The 17,372-nt window shown below is 38.8% G+C and overlaps 2 protein-coding genes across 2 annotated transcripts; one reads left to right on the top strand and one right to left on the bottom strand.

The window, feature by feature from the left end:
• Positions 1–84: 84 nt before the first annotated feature.
• On the bottom strand, positions 85–8,139 carry RpS20 (ribosomal protein S20). Its single transcript, XM_067110270.1, has 3 exons — positions 8,026–8,139; positions 1,526–1,641; positions 85–378 (listed from the first exon to the last, which is right to left on the bottom strand). The coding sequence occupies exons 2-3, from the start codon at positions 1,638–1,640 to the stop codon at positions 125–127; spliced, it is 369 nt and encodes a 122-aa protein (XP_066966371.1). The 5' UTR covers position 1,641; positions 8,026–8,139; the 3' UTR covers positions 85–124.
• Positions 8,140–14,615: 6,476 nt separating this feature from the next.
• LOC136842345 (uncharacterized) lies at positions 14,616–15,419 on the top strand. The gene is made up of 2 exons (XM_067109602.1): positions 14,616–15,173; positions 15,339–15,419. The coding sequence occupies exons 1-2, from the start codon at positions 14,616–14,618 to the stop codon at positions 15,417–15,419; spliced, it is 639 nt and encodes a 212-aa protein (XP_066965703.1).
• Positions 15,420–17,372: the final 1,953 nt, after the last annotated feature.

Here is a 17,372-nt window from a genome sequence, read left to right as displayed (position 1 = left end):
ACAGCCACTGGAGAAAAAAATTTCCTTAACCAAGCTGTTAATACAGATGACAACTCTTGGGAAGATCCACATTAAAACCCCTGGTTTGTACTCTGACAGCCTTTATTGATGTTCAGCTGACAATTTACTCTGCAATGGTAACTTCGACATCTACATCAGGTTCAATGCTAATGCTGGTGATCTGTTTGACCACTTCAGATGGAGAGTGCAAGTCAATAACTCTCTTGTGGATTCTCATCTGGAAACGATCCCAGGTCTTTGAACCTTCACCACAAGGTGTCTTACGGGTGGTGATGCGGAGTGTCTTGGTGGGCATGCGGACGGGGCCTTTGACTTTCAGCTGCTTTACTTTGGCTTCTCGGACAAGGTCAGAGCACACTGAAAACAGAGTGAAATATTAAGGCAAATACAGCAGAAATCCAATCCATATAATTAATCAACACCTGTATAAATGGGAACACAGTATTAAGATCTGAAAACTGTTAAAACAAGTAAATGAGCTTAGCAGCTTTTGCAAGTGTACAATGGATATACTGTACACAAGGAAGCTAAACAGGCAGCAAAACTGAAACCTACAATAAGAGTTCAGCTATCGTATGAAGAAATTACATAAAAAAAAATCATATATCAATATACAGTACTGTAATACACTAGGCTTCATAGAAATGAGAGAGACAGAAATGAGGCCCATAATATATGAGGTTATTCTATTCAAATGAAAACGTGAAAAAAACAAGAAATAACATGAGTACAGGACTAACTACTGTACTAAGAGACCACATGTTTAACAAAATTTTTTTTAAATCATATCTAATAAAGTACATGACCAGTTCATTTAAAGTACAGTTTCACAGCCATTATGAAGCAGAAAGAATGCTGAATACAAGTACAGTAAATCAAGATATCACAATATCAGGAAGCAAAATTTTATCCAGCCCACAATGTGTACTTTTGCACATGGGCACCTACAAAAGAGCAGGGATAAATTGACAAAGTTGTAACAACAAATTATGGAGGTTCATGGCCATAGTGCAGCATAAGTATCACCATGATAACAAATGAGGAGTTGGTGAAGATGAGGTATCAAAATGGTGGAAATTTGACATTGTTCTCAAACTGTTGTAACTAAGGGAGAGTAAGAGTTTGCTAATACCAGTAATGGTAAATATGGGATCAGTGGGGAGAGCACTGGTTACCTAATGTAAGTAGATACACTATATGGAAAAACAGAAGCAGGACAAAGACCAGTTGGAGGATTCACTGATGACAGTAATCTTACACCACAGGTCTTAACCTAATTAGATATTAAGCAAGCACATGTTATATTCCATGTACCATGCCCAGATTTTAGTAGTAGGCATGGGTTGCAATGGAAATATTTTGATATAGGCATCGTAAAAAAAATAAACCACAAAACTGAACAGTCAGCCAAGTGGCCGATGAAATGCCAATACTTTCTCCATCGACACTACAATTTTAACAAGATACATAAAGCTCTGGTCTGATGTTCATCGCAGACCCTTACCCTTTTCAAGTGATTTGACATTGCTGGAAGTAAGGGTGATACGGATGCGGTGGATTGGTGACCCATCATCCATCATACCCGCCTTCATGTCACTTTTGTCAGCGTAGGCAGCCATTCTGAAAGATAAAAAATATGGTAAATTTTTGTTTGTCTTCCAATTAACAAAAGAAATTTCACAAAAATTACTTCAAAACTCTTGATTTGGGAATACGGGTACACACACACACACACAGAGAGAGAGAGAGAGAGAGAGAGAGAGAGAGAGAGAGAGAGAGAGAGAGAGAGAGAGAGAGAGAGAGAGACTCAGATTAAGCAGTAAAGGTTATATAGGGCTAGGAAGTTAATGTATCCTTGTCACTGTATTTTCCCACATGTAATGTGTTTTACAATTACCCATCACACAATGACTGAAACATTACTCCTTTGCCCAGTTCTTTATTTTTGTCTGTGCCAACATTTCTTAACTTACCCTGTATGCATACATTCAACAGCTTCACTTTTTAAATCGAATAGTATCATGTGCCTCATTCTCATAATCACAGTGGAGCCAGGTTCTTCCTTGCAACCATGTGACCCATTTTGGCAATCATTTAACCAGTGTTTTGAGATCAACACTGTTTACTATTTAAGTTCAGTCCGACAAATGGTTGTCTTGTTAAAACCTTAGGAAAGTGTGACTAGTGATTTAATGTTATTATGCTACAATTTCTTTTTACAAAGACAAACCAGCAACTTTAGTGCTTTTATAGAAATGATCAGTGTTGACATCAGCAATAAGGGACTATTGTGCTCTTACCTGGCTGGAGTGCTTCAACCCCCATAAGTCATGACCCATTTCTATAAACTGACCAAGCGCACAAAAGGCCAAAAAGCTACACCACTGCCCTCTGGGCAATCACAATAATTAAATTTCTAGGTAAGTAATATTCTAGCATACAAGACTTTGCTCTTCACGCACCAATTTATTCACTACAGTTGGATTTCCAAATTGATGAGGGCACTTTACCTTTTACATAGAGTATATACAGGGGTGTCCATAAAGTCATGGTATAATGATTTCCAAACTGATGAGGGCACTTTACCTTTTACATACAGTATATACAGGAGTGTCCATAAAGTCATGGTATAATGATTTCCAAACTGATGAGGGCACTTTACCTTTTACATACAGTATATACAGGGGTGTCCATAAAGTCATGGTATAATGATTTCCAAACTGATGAGGGCACTTTACCTTTTACATAGAGTATATACAGGGGTGTCCATAAAGTCATGGTATAATGATTTCCAAACTGATGAGGGCACTTTACCTTTTACATACAGTATATACAGGGGTGTCCATAAAGTCATGGTGTAATTTACAATTCTTGTAGTTTCGTAACTATACATATTCGTCTTGTTAATTTTCAACAAGTCCACCATCATTACTAATACAAAGAGACATATGATTCTATAGTTCTTGGAAAACATTTTCTAGTTGATTTTCAGTAAAACCTTTGATCACATCAGTTATCATTGCTTTCAAGTCTTCTGAAGATTGAGGCTTAACTGAATAAACAATAATTTACACATCCCCATCACAAAAAGCAGTGACATGGTGCATCACGTTGAAAAACTATTCTTTTCAAGTTCTAATTGTTCAAGCTCAGGAATAAAGAAAAATTTTTTAGCATTTCTAAATAGCTATCATCAATGATTCAATTCTTTCCCAAAGCACACCAAACATTAATTTTGAAAATCTCACATGTTCAACAGATTCACGTGGCTTTTCAGTTCCCCAAAATACAGGTAGGTTATGCCTGTGACCTTGCCACTAATGTGGAATGTTGCTTCATTAGAGAGCATTATTCAAAAATGCATATCAATCTTAATTCTTTCATTGAACTGGTGAAAGTAAGTCGTTATGATAATCCTCTTCTAACAACATTTGATGAATTTGGATCCTGTGCACTTTCAAGTTTTTTTCCACAGAATCTTATGCACAACAGATTTGAAAGCATAATATCCAAAGATGCTCGTCTTAGGACTTTTTCTTGGACTTCTTTCAAAGGACTGTTCTACATATGATATAGTTCCTTCACCAACACATGGTCTACCTGATCATGGTTTCCTTAAATTACTTTACCCACCAGAAAAAGAAGTAATTTTTTAAGTTTCAGAAATTGTGAAAATATAAAAATAAATAAATAAAACTTCAGAACAGAAAAACTTGACACATCAAGACTTCCTATCTTTTTTTAGAGATTAATTCTAACAAGTATAGTTACTAGGCTGCTAGTAACTTTAAACTGCACCATGACTTTATGGACACCCTGTAGGTGAGAATTATTGTTGATAATGTGAGGATGTAAAATGATGGGCTCATCAGAGAAGCACAAGTGAAAAGTAATTACTATATTACAGTTGGCATTATGGTTCTATTTTAAAGTATATAATTATCTAAATTTACTTTTATTATTGTTATAGATTAAGCTGGATTTGACATAGATTTATAAAGACAGGTATATAAAAGCTACAAATCTAAATGGTCATACAGATTTTCAAACATACACTATAAAAAACTGTATTAGAGTGAGAAAGATATTTTGAATACAAAAAGACCCTTTGAATCTTTTAATTGCATTTTCTGCATGACAACTCAACCTCTTTCACTCTCTACCTAAAATTATTTTCTTGTGGGTAGAATCAGCTCAAAAGATTAGGATTTCAATTGTGTTGTTCAAAAAACATAAAATTCATATCAAGCTAAAGTCATGACAATCCTTTAATTAAGTCTTTCATCTCTGTGTACACATGGCAGTCTTGTTAATACTGTATGTCACTCAACACTGCATATCATGGAAACCTCTTCTAAGCAAGTTCTCTCAGCTTCACCCAGGGAAACACTGAGAAGGGTTTATAGATATTTTATGAAAGAAAAACAATGTCGATTTAGTCTCGCCTGTTGTTATTCTGCAGATGTATTCTCTCTCTTTCTCTCTAGGAAGCAAGTCTTCCATCATCTGAGTCATCATCCTCATTTATATATACAGTAAAACTTCCTTCTCTTATGGTTATATAATTTTTCATTATTTACTATCTAGTATTATTTTTTCTATTCTTTTCACAGGAACTGAGAATGCCAACAAATAATGTTAATTCTGTGAAAGTAGCAGAAAAGGGAGATGTTGTACTTTACTATATTCGGGGGAGCAAGAGCTGTCAAAATTCAGAAGCAAAGGCAGCTTCAAGTTATCCAGTTTATTCAGTCTTTACCTAGTGATCAGATTGGTTGTTCACTTCTCTACAGAGCATTTTCTCTGTAAGGGAAAATGACAAAAATACTTCCACAGACTGGTTTGACTAGTCAAAAGAGGCTGCACTTCAGACTTCATCAAAGACCACTTGGACAACAATATGCATCAGATTCAAGTGATTCCCTGCATTTTCAGGCATGGGTTACAACGTACATTAAGTTAGATTGCCTTTGATTACTACCCTATGGAACTTTATGGGTTGTTATACATTTGTTTTAAATGAATTTTACCTAAATTTACCTACAAATATTACAGTCAAACAAAAATCATAACAATTTAGCTTACTCAAAATTCAAGAAAACCGACTAAGTTCCAAAATTATCATTTCAAATTTTCTGGCAACTAAAGCATGACCTTAAAAATGTTTATCCAATAACAGTTAAAAGAGCCAGGCTAGGATAAAATTGATTGCAAAAGTAAAATACTGTGCACAGCTCATGTCTTTGATAAGAAAATTATCACATACTTAGCCTATATAATTTGATATCATGGCATAGTAACCTAGTATATTACCATAATTTCCTGTTTGATGTCCTTGTTTTCCAAACAAAAACAAAAGCATGTTAGCAATCCCACAGCCTATCCAACTACTAAAGTTGCTCTAGGATTTGAGGCATGCCAGCAAATAGCTGATTTAATCTTACCTATCTATTTTTCCATCACAATATTACACATCGGCTACAAGTAAAAAATAATTTATTTAAAATCTAAGATAATATGGGTAGCAAAACAGTCCTGATGTAGCATACATCATGACAAGAGGCTTTCAATCCCTCTTAATAGAAACTAGACAAAATGCACCATTAGCCTAGCCTAAAAGCACCACACGGCATAAATATGTGCTTGTTGTCTGGTTGATTCTGGTATCATGAAATCTTTTTTAATCTTACTAGAAAATGGTTAAATCTCAAAGTTTTTTGCTTGTTAAAAGTAGTTACTAGGTAATTCAAGGAATAGTCCTATTTCTTTATTAAAGCTTTCATATCATTCATCCTTTTTATCACATTTGATATCAATATTTTTAATTTATTATGTACCCCAGCTTAGTCTATAGGCTATGAATTTTTCTGGCAGAAGCTTTGAAGTGTCTTGTTGGTTTTGCAATATTCTATTTTAATTCAAAAACAGTTAGGCTTGTAGTGTAAATTAAGAGGTAACTACTTAGCAAAGTAGCAAGGTTTTAAACCTCTCCCTCAAAGCATAATGTGTTTCTTGGTTTTGTAATATTCTATTTTTATTCAGACTTTTTAAAATGATTTACTTTATCAAAGAAAATAATCCTGCTAAGTGCATACATATAGTTACCCAGAGTATAGTTGGTGCATTGGGACCATAAGGAAGAATGCATTTTAACTGGTTAGTTTTAATCTCCTTCTCATAGCATAAGGTATTTGTTGGTTTTGTAAAATTCTTACTGTATTCAGACTGTAAGTGATTCACTGCAAAGTGAATACAGATACCTATATAGTTCCCCAAAAAGCAGGTGATATGTGAACGAAGTTAGTGCATTGGAACCAGATATTCAGACCATGATACATCGTGCATTCAGACCAGTGTTTATGCATTTAGTCCATAAACCCTCTTAACCACTAGCCAAATGTCATGACAAAAAAAAAAAAAAAAAATTCACGAGCGGATGAAGAGTAGGGAGACAGGTTGGCGTGAGAAATCCTAACCTTCCCTAAAATGCTGTGTTCCGCACCCCTCTCCAAGTAACACTGAATATCCGTCTCCTCACTCTGTTTACTACCCGAAAATCACAAATCCAAGCATCTACAATGTAGCCTATGGTAGATTCGATTTTTTCCTGGCCACTATTACAACCTAGGCCTACAAGACTGCTTTGTAGGCCTGAGCTGTGACCCCTCATTCAACTTTTCTGGCACAACCTATACAAAGTACATTCAAGGTTAGGTTAGAATAAGGTGCCACAAATTACTTGGGGGGTTCAAGTGGATAAGCCTCCACAGTCAGGTTAGGAACCAAGTCCAAAGTTAGGTTAGGTAAAGGTAAGTCTGTTTAGGTGCTATTTTTTCTGAAATGCCCGCTAGGCATACAGTAGCCCTGAGCCCCTGCTCTACACTTGCTCCAAATGTAGGTAGGCCAATTTTTAAAAAATGGTATACTCTATACAGTATAAGTTTGCCTAGGTTATAGCCTACCTAATTTTTCTGGTAAAAACACACTATTAAACTTGGCTCAGGCCTACAAATACAAAAACAGCAGCGCGAGTGTAGACTGATAAGATCAGGTTCCCCGATGAAAACAAACCTAATCTTTAATAATATTCCATGTCCTGACCTAACCAAATCTTACCTTCCTAAGCTCACTTAAAGCACTGTGCCTTGGCATTCTGTTTGGAAGTAGTCCCGTCATACTGAAAACTGACCAAAACAGCTATTAGAAACCTAGCAAATATATAATGCAAAACAGTCCCAGGCTACTTGATGGGAGGATCTTAATAGCTTAATGATTCTGCTAATCCTAGGGGCTAGGCTACCAATGAAAAAACAACAGGCTACAATGGCAGGTAGCCTAATGTAAAATAGCCTGATAACCTGGGATAGGTTGAGAAGTTTACAAAATACGACTAAACCAACCTTTACAGACTAAAGTTAAGGTAGATGGTAGATATTCAAACTTAATGCTAGACTAGGTTATCCTATAGCCTAGGGCTAGGCTAGATTGTTGCCTAACCTGGGTTTACTGGTGAAGTGCTTCCCCCCTTAGGATAGAGTAGCCTATAAGTGCTACCGTAGGGCATAGGCGATATGTATTCTACACCCGAATTGTGAGATTTCTGCGCAATACCAAGGCATTTTGGCTTGTTATACACATGAATCGTCTCTTTCATCGTATGCCTTTGACGCTATACAAAAGAATTGGCTAAACAATGGTACACTGCAAAATTTTGTCAGAGGGTGTTTCTAAACCGCATACGATATAGATATCTACATCATGGTTTAATCCATTAATTACACAGTATATTGCGCACGTTACTGGGGTGGCAAAGTCATTCAGAGTACAATATATGGGAGCTTGACATTCCTCACAAACTACGCGGGCAGACACACGTGGAGCCCAGGAAATGGGACTGAATATTTTAGCACTTCATTCGTAATTTTTCCAACTATTAATCATAATTTACTACACCCAACACAAGTCACTGTATCTAAATACCCTTTTAATGCAACTATAACTTACCTGAATTATTCCGGTCGAGATAATTCTCAAAAGAAATCAGCGCTGAACCGGAAAACGTGTGTTTACTTTACCAGCAAAACGCAAGAGAAAGAAGAAGAAATGATTCAACTGAGCATTGAAGATTGAAGAAAATAAAGTTTAAACATTATTTTATGGCATAAATTCGTTATAAAATTATTTAAAAATCTTAAATTTAACTTCTGAAATTAAAAAATAATCTATAATATTTTTATATTGTAAGACATACACGATTGTTTTGCAAGGGGTTTCGCTTGACTTTTACGAGGCTTCTTAAATGACGTCATAGCAAAATCTGCTTGTGAAAAATACCTGTGCTAATAGCGGAGAGTTATGATATTACAGGTACACTAAGTTACCTCCGAAACATTGATATATGTAATGCTAACTTTTTTGCTTTAAGTATTTGAATATACAATGGAAACCCACATATGACTGCTTTATTTGAACCACATATACATACTATAATCAACGATCAGAATCATGAATAACAACCTAACACAAACACTGCCGGGGGCACACCATGTCTCTAAAAGTTAGAAGTATATTCGATCTCACAGCTGATATTAAGAAGTTTCTTTCTCATCCTGAATTTATTTCATAACTTTAACTAACAACTGGGGGCTATGAGAAAGTACTAAAAGCATACTATATTTTTCAAGTCTCTGATTTTCCTTCTAGTAGGGCGGCTAACTGTGATATTTGCATGGAATCATGCATTTGATGATACAAGCATGAAACTTGGCACAAATAACCTTAATACCCACCACAGTATGAAAATATCGTTAGCCACTCAAAAATCCAAGATGGCCACTATTTTTCAAGATGGCCGCCATTTTTCACATGTGAAACACAAAAAATCCACTATTTACCCAATTTTTTTAGATGTTATTGCAAATTTTGATGTATCTTTATTTGTAGAGTTTTTACATGATTAAATGACTAGATTTGGACCGGATTTGTCCTTTTAATTGCAGATATGATGGCTGAATCAGAACAAGATTGCCCATCTCCTTCTGCAACAAATCCAGACCAACAAACTGATTGGAACAAATGCTGTCTCTGTCAACAGGATAAAAAAGAGGAATTGAAGTCGCCTCCAAGTTATAAAACAGAACATGATAGTTACTGGAATACTGCCGAAAATGTTCCTCTTTTTCATGCCATAAATGAACTTCCCATTCCTCTGAATCCAGCTAGACTTAATGATGGCGATGGGATTGAAGAAACTCTGAGGAAAAACAAAGCAGTGTATCACCAAACATGCAGATTGATGTTTAATAACACAAAGCTCAAAAGGGCTCAAAAACGGAAATCAAGCACCGACACAAGTAATGAGGAAGTGCAAAGTAAGGTGAAAAGGACTAAACAAAAAACAAATGATCTTGTACGTTTTTTGTGTAGTAAAGAATTGGGAACCGAGGAGTTTAGGAAAGCAATGACAGGAGAACTTAATAATAGATTAAAAGAGTGTGCAATGACACTTGGTGATGGCAAGCTGCTGGCAACCCTTGGTGGCCCTGATGTTGTAGCACAAGAACTAAAGTATCACCCACTATGCCTTGTAACATTGTACAATAGGGAAAGAGCTTATATAAATGCTAAAAAATATGAGGCTACTATTGAGAGTAGAAACAAAAAACATGCCTATCCAACTGCTTTTTCTGAACTGGTTACCTATATTACAGAAACAAGCAATAGTGCAGACGGATCTGTTGTGTTTAAACTTACTGAGCTTACCTCCCTTTACAAGTAGAGGCTTGTACAACTGGGAATTGATTCACCAAATGTACATTCAACTAGATTCAAAGATCAACTTCTCACTCACATACCCAATTTGGAGGCTCATCATTAAGGGAGAGATGTGCTTATTGCCTTTAAGAAAGATGCGAGTTCAGCTCTGTCTGATGCATGTGTTTATAGTGATGCCATTAGCCTTGCTAAAGCAGCCAAAATTATCAGGAAAGAGATGATTGACCACAAGATCAAATTTGAAAATGAATTTAGTGCTGAACATATTGAGGGGTCTGTTCCCTCTAGTCTTCTTCAGTTTGTGTCTATGGTGGAACATGGTGCTGGTATTAGGTCCCAACTTCAGCAGCAAGTACTGAGATCAGATTTTGCAATTGCACAACTGTTTCAGTATAATTGTTATACTAGGATAGATGACAGAAGCAAAAACATAGACACTCAAAAATCGTGAAACTCCATTTCCATTGTATGTAGCATTGAAACTGTTTGCAAAAACTAGAAAGAGACAACTAACTGATATACTACATGAAAACAGTATATGACCGAGTTTTAGAAATCTCATCGCAACTTGGAGATGCAGTAGTAAACCAATATGTAGGAGATGGGGTTGTGTGTCCACCAATATTGCGGAAAGGGTTATTTACAACTTCTGCTATAGACAATATTGCTCATAACCCAACAGCAACTACAGCCACTTCTTCTTTCCATGGCACCAGTATATCTGTTTTTCAGTACTCTACCTCAGAAACTCAGGAGAACTACAGAAACCTACAACAGAGTGAAACTAAAGTCAAAAAAATTCCTCATCTTCCAGAGTCGTACATTAATGTAAAACCAGCTTTTATATCCAGAAAGCCACTTCCACCAGCAGCACCCAACATGTCCCTACGTGACACAGCCTCCATCAACAGATATCTGCAGCAAGAATACAGCTGGCTATCAGAAGTAGCTCTTACAAAGTGGATAATGAGCAGCTGCTATAACTGGAGTTTGTCCTGGATTCAGGAAAGCAACAATATCAATTATTTTGCCCATCACATGTTTTATTGCAGCAACTGAATGTACTTGTTCATAAAGCAGTGGCATGAGGATGTGATGCTAATGTAAAATTTGGGACACCTCTGTTTCGCTGCATGATGGGCTGACCAGGTTATGTTAACACTATCCACTTTGTAAGAGCTACTTCTGATAGCCAGCACAGTAACTGTGACAAAAAAAACAGAAGCTTTGTGCAACGAGGTGATGTGATCATTAGTCAACATAACTCCTTGCAGTCAAAAGGAAGCAGATACATGGATCTTTCTCCATGCTAAGAATGCTGTTTGCGAAGGAAACAGAACTGTCATAATCAGAGCTACAGAGACTGATGTACTAATTATAGCAATATCTGTTCTATCAAATCTCACTGCACTTGTAGCTTATGGACATGGAAAACATTTTCGATACATCCCAGTTCATGACATTGTAAATTTTATTGGTAAAGACAAAGCTAAGAGGCTTCCATTTTTTCATGCATTTACTGGATGTAATGTTGTATCAGCTTTTCATGGAAAAGCTAAAAAGTCAGCATGGCAAACATGTTTGCCATGAAGTAACCTCAGTCTTCAAGAAATTCAGTGACTGTCCACAGGAAGTTGATGCTAATGATCTGAAGGTCTTAGAAAGGTATGTTGTTGTCATGTACGATGGATCAAGTTCATGTGCTAGTGTCACTGATGCCAGGTTAGACTTGTTTGCAAGGAAGCTGAGAGCATATGATTCAATTCCTCCAAGTCAGTCTGCTTTGCTTGAACATGCAAAAGGTGCAGCTTTCCAAGCAGGATACATTATGGAATCAGGCATTAGTTCGTCAGACTGATGTGCTAAGTCCAGCTATGTGGTGCTGGACAAAAGAGGGTGAAGAATGGAAAACAACATGGACAACACTTCCACCAATTGCTAAAAGTTGTCAAGAACTGAGAAAATGTGGTTGTAAGGGTGACTGTCATGTTAGATGCAAATGTTACCACACCGGAGTGAGCTGTACTGCTCTCTGTGCATGTTCCTGTCAGGACTAGAATTGTGTGTATATATAAGTATAATTATATATGCATGTAAATGGACAAATATATATGGAGCTCTACTGCTCTCTATGCATGTTCCTGCCAGAACTAGAATTGTGTGTGTGTATATATATATATATATATATATATATATATATATATATATATATATATATATATATATATATAAATATATATATATAAGTATAATTATATGTGCATGTAAATGGACAAATATATATAATATATATTACTGTTGTTTTTTGCAAATTTGTTGTAATATCACATAAAGGTATACATAGAATTAATTAATACGCATAGCTAAATAAACAAGAAAACTAATTAGTGGAATAATATTTTTCAGTTATTTGTACGTATCTTTTAGTGTACTGTATCATTCATCATACATATTTATGGAATATATAGCAATAAAATAGTTTTATAATGCACTTTATACTATTATATAATACTCACGAATTCATTCTATACATTTAAATTAAAACAACAACTCAAGAAGTAACAAAAAATACCGAATGTAAGATTTTACTAATATCGACTGCTAAAAATGGCGGCCATCTTGAAAAATGGCCACCATTTTGGATTTTCAAGTGGCTAACGTTTTTTCGTGAAAAGTGACCTACTAGCAATATGTGTTCCAAATTGCATGCTTGTATCACCAAGTGCACAATTATCTTGTTATCCGCTCTACTATTCCGTCTTCCTTATCACTAATTCTTGTAGCAATTTTGATGATTATTATTTATTCTTTTGTTGTAGTTACATATGTCCTGTTTTTCTAATTTTCATTAAAACCGATATCTCAGTCTTAATCATTATTCCCACACAACTCTATCCTTCATTAGTTTACGCTGTTATATAATTTTCAAACTACAAAAACGGCTATTTCATCCCACTTTTGATTTAACCCCGGAAGACTGGCTACCCTCTTGTCCAGATGTAAACTGCTTCCCTTAAAATAAAAATTTTTGCCTTCATCGCTTGTCTAAAATATCCTACTAGATTTTAGAAATCTGTAGTTATAGTCTGTTTTATTTTCTGCGCAGATTACACAGATCATCATTATATTTACCCTGATACTGTAAGAGGTGCAAAAGCAACGAGCAGATAAAAGTTACTGCTGGTTTATTACAGATTCAGGCAGTTTATATAGCGGCCGACTGGCGCCGAACCGCGGAAGACAATGACATTGAGCGTGACCTGAGGTCAAAAACAATTAACAATAATATTCGGCGAACAAGTACAATTTAAGAACCTTCCGTTTTCTACGGTCCTTCACACCTGACCCTAGGTCGTGGTACTCAGCCCTATTTTTCATTATGTAATTGTACATTTATTACATACTAATTTTTTGCCCTTATACATAGTATATGTGTCAGGGTATTTTTGTGTCTAATCTACTATTGTCAATTGTCACATTATCTGTATGTACCTGTCATGTTTTGTATAGAGAATAATTGACCTCGGGTCACTTGTATGTCTTTGTACTGGTGTCCGCACGCCACTTTGTGAGCAGGCCATTGCCTCAATAAACTAGCAGTTCTTGTATACCTGCTCTTTCTTTCGCACCCTCTCACAGTGGTGACCCCCGGAGTGGCTCCCGGAGCCATTAATGGACCCAAACAGTGACTTAGTCTTGTCCCGATGAACCACCCCACGTCCCTAATGGACTAACTACGGTGCTCTAACAAAGCGTTCGTGCGTTACCGACCCTCGTCGGCAAATCACCAGCGTCATTAGCGGACCCACATGGCATGCTCCCTAGCATGTATTGACGCGAGTGTTAACTCACACTCCAAGTGAGAGTGCGGAAATGAGCATGGACGTGGACATTCCCTCCCACATACAAATAACTGCGAACTTCTCAGAGACAGATGTCTCCCTCGCGCAACCCCCACTCATGCCATCCCCCACGCCAAAACCCACGCCTCCTCCACACCAGTACCTACTCCTCGCACGATGCCCCTCCTGACGGACCAACCGAGGGCCGCCCTCACCATAAAGCTGCCGCCGTTCACCCATCAGAACCCGGCATCATGGCTCTACAGTGTTGAGGGGCTGAAGGCAGACATCGTGATCAACGCCCTACTGGAGGAGATATGCAGGAAGGGCGCCCCGTGGGTGATGTCAACCTCAAGCCCTGCCACCTACCAGCAATTAAAGGCCTCTGTCGTCGAGACCTGCTCCCTGCCGGTCTCCGAGAGGGCCTGCCCGCGCCCTCGACCTCGCCATCAAGCCCTGGCAGGACATGAACCTCCTGGAGACGTGGCACGCCCTCCAGGACCTCCTCCCCGAGACGGACAGCAGCGGCAGGCACAAGGAGGTTAGCCTGTCGAGGGAGATCCTCCTGTGGCAGCTCCTCCCGGAGGTTCGTGGTCAGATTGAGGAGCCCTACACCCTGCCGGTTGAGGACCTGATTAGAACAGCGCAGCCGCTGACTGACTCTACGAGGGCAGCGAAGTGGGCATCCACGCCAGCACACCCCATCAACTGCCTCCAGCTGGAGGACCCCACAACAGAGGAGATCAACGTCATCGCCAGGAGGCGGCCACCCCATCACCAGAATAAGGAAAGGCTGGGGCTTTGCTACTACCACTGGAGGTTTGGCAAAGACGCCCGGAATTACGAAGCCCCCTGCCTTTTTGCCCATCCAAAAAATGGGGAAGGCGGAGGCCACCCTCACAGGCCGCCATGGCAGCAGAAACACCCAGGAGCCCCGCACCAGTAGGCTTCTATGTCCGCGATACCATCTCCGGCAGGATGATGCTGATTGACACTGGGGCAGTGCGGTCAGTGTTCCCACCTTCCAGAGAGGATTACAAATGCCCGTTGGACCCGGCTGCCTCCCTGACGGCCGCCAATGGGTCCCTCATCCTCTCCTATGGCACCAAGCTCCTTTCGGTCTCCATCGTCGCCGATGTGAGGACCCCACTCCTGGGTGTGGACTTCCTGGCCCACTTCGGACTGGCAGTCGACGTCGGCCGCAAACGCCTGCTGGACACCAAGTCCTGCCAGTCCCTGCCCCTGGCACTGGGCCCCAGCGTGCCCACAGTCTGTTCCGTCGCTCCCCACCAATACGCCTCCCTCCTGAAGGAATTCCCTGAGGTGTTCAGGCCCGAACTTCGTCAGGTGCCCAGGGCCCCTCCCCCCAAACATGGGATATATCATCACATCAAGACGAGGGGGCCCCCGACGCACGCAAAGTTCCAGAGGCTTCCCCCTCAGGGCCTTCAGGAGGCCAAGAATGCCTTTGCTGACATGGAGCATATGGGCATATGCAGGAAGGCCCCCAGCCCGTGGGCCTCCCCCCTTCACATGGTGCAGAAAACAGATGGCTCCTGGAGACCCTGCGATGACTACAGGCAGCTCAACCTCACTACAGAACCAGACCACTACCCTCTCCCAAACATGCAAGACCTCACGGCCTCTTTCCACGGGGCCAAAATATTTTCAAAACTAGATCTTTTAAAGTCTTATTTCCAGGTACCAGTAACTCCAGAAGACATCCCCAAAACCGCCACCATCATGCCCTTCGGATCCTACGTCTTCGCCTTCTCCATCTGAGGAATGCAGGGGTAAGTGACTTTCCAGAGACTGATGGACAGCATCCTGGGGGACCTGAACTTCCGCGTCTGCTACGTTTTCTACGTGCTTTCACACCTGACCCTAGGTCGTGGTACTCAGCCCTATTTTCCATTATGTAATTGTACATTTATTACCTATTAATTTTTTGCCCTTATACATAGTGTATGTGTCAGAGTATTTTTGTGTCTAATCTACTATAGTCAATTGTCACGTTATCTGTATGTACCCGTCCTGTTTTGTATAGAGAATAATTGGCCTCGGGTCACTTGTACGTTTTTGTACTGACGTCCGCATGCCGCTTTATAAGCGGGCTGCTGCCTCAATAAACTATTACGGGCTGCTCAAGGAGCAAGAGGCTGTGCTGGCACAAGGCCAGCTAAATCTAAAACAACAACAATCAATAAACTAGCAGTTCTTGTTTACCTGCTCTTTCTTTCACACCCTCTCACAAGCTTCCTGCCATGACACGCAATGCCGCAAATCAGTCGGCCACCACATATTGCACATATTCCGCTCTAAACTTCAGTTTACTAAAACTATAAGAAGTAAAATAACTAAAAATACATGATTTTTTCAATTTTCAGATTTAGCATTCCATCCCTAATGCTAATAGCTTGTGGAGTACATGTATCTCAACAAAGCCAGCCATGTACGACGAGGAACATTGCAGCATCTAATATTGATTCATTCTGATTCTCTGGAAGATTTTCAAATTTTGTTATTGTCAAAGTAAGCTCGACATATGTGGTGGAAACTAGAACATTGGATTTTTTCCTCAGCTCTGATGAAGAAGTCAGGGTTTTGAACAACCTATCATAATGAATATACCTATAAAAAAATACTACTTTATCATTTTGATATTAGCTGATGCCTGCTTGATTGAGTAAGATTCTTGTTTAGTTGAGTAGGATTCCTTTTATTTATAGATGCTGCTTCCAAAAAGCATTTGCTGTAAATATATACAATATACGTGTCTTATACAGTAGATATGCACTGGAATATACCACAAAGATAACAATACAGACATTTGGTTTGCCCATTATAACCATCTGACTCGTCCAAAAATGCATTGTCAGGCTTCAGTTTTCCGTATATGTTGCTTGTATGCTTTTCATCAACTTTTTCGTAGGTTACATACAAGTTAGATGCATTTTATGATTTTATCCAAGCGAGTTTTCATCTACAATTGACAGATGCACCCCATTCGAGCTCATTTGCATTGGTTTTACAGTCATGCTCAAAGAAATATGTAAGACAAGTTTTCTTAAGTACTGAAAGCATCCGAGTCTGAAAGTAAACTCCTCCGTCAAATTTCGTCTCACTCACTCGCTAACACACTCTCTCTGTAGGGTTTTAGGGTCATATTTTGATTCATTGTTGGTCTCTTCAGTTAGAATTGTAGATTCTGATTTTCTTTGGCGAAATGTAAACTTGGAGGTGACTCCTTCAGTAAAGGGAGCAGTTTCATCTTTTTCGTACGGAGACTTGAAAAGCTGTAAAACTGTATAATATCTTAAACGAGGCTTTGAATTTGTCTTCGGAGGAAATGACTAATTCACTTTGGCTTAAAACAATGCTTAGATGAATTATATTATTTTTTGAAATACGTATTCACGTTACGATAATGTAACTGAAGTCGACCCTATGACTCATCACCTAGGAATAGTTAATGGGCAGACTAAAATACTCGACTGGGTATTTGAAATACCTATATGGCAAAGCTCTGAAGACTGACAAATTTTGAAAATACCAGAGAGTCACGGCAGAACGGATGGAACTTCAGAAATTTCATGCCTACAGCTACGAAGGTAAAATTAGGCCAGTTATCTCTCTCTCTCTCTCTCTCTCTCTCTCTCTCTCTCTCTCTCTCTCTCTCTCTCTCTCGTTGTCAGGTAACTATCATTTTGCAATGAACCATTTTCCTCCCATACC

Source organism: Macrobrachium rosenbergii, chromosome 10 (assembly GCF_040412425.1).
Source record: "Macrobrachium rosenbergii isolate ZJJX-2024 chromosome 10, ASM4041242v1, whole genome shotgun sequence".
In the NCBI taxonomy this organism is placed as follows: Eukaryota; Metazoa; Arthropoda; class Malacostraca; order Decapoda; family Palaemonidae; genus Macrobrachium; species Macrobrachium rosenbergii.
This window is presented reverse-complemented; position numbering and strand designations above follow the sequence as displayed.

Coding starts and splice junctions, on each gene's coding strand:
- LOC136842345 (XM_067109602.1), top strand. CDS start 14,616: ATGATGCTGATTGACACTGGGGCAGTGCGGTCAGTGTTCCCACCTTCC. Junction 15,174..15,338: donor GGGCCTCCCCCCTTCACATG/GTGCAGAAAACA, acceptor TCTTATTTCCAG/GTACCAGTAACTCCAGAAGA.
- RpS20 (XM_067110270.1), bottom strand. CDS start 1,640: ATGGCTGCCTACGCTGACAAAAGTGACATGAAGGCGGGTATGATGGAT. Junction 379..1,525: donor TGTCAAATCACTTGAAAAGG/GTAAGGGTCTGC, acceptor CTCTGTTTTCAG/TGTGCTCTGACCTTGTCCGA.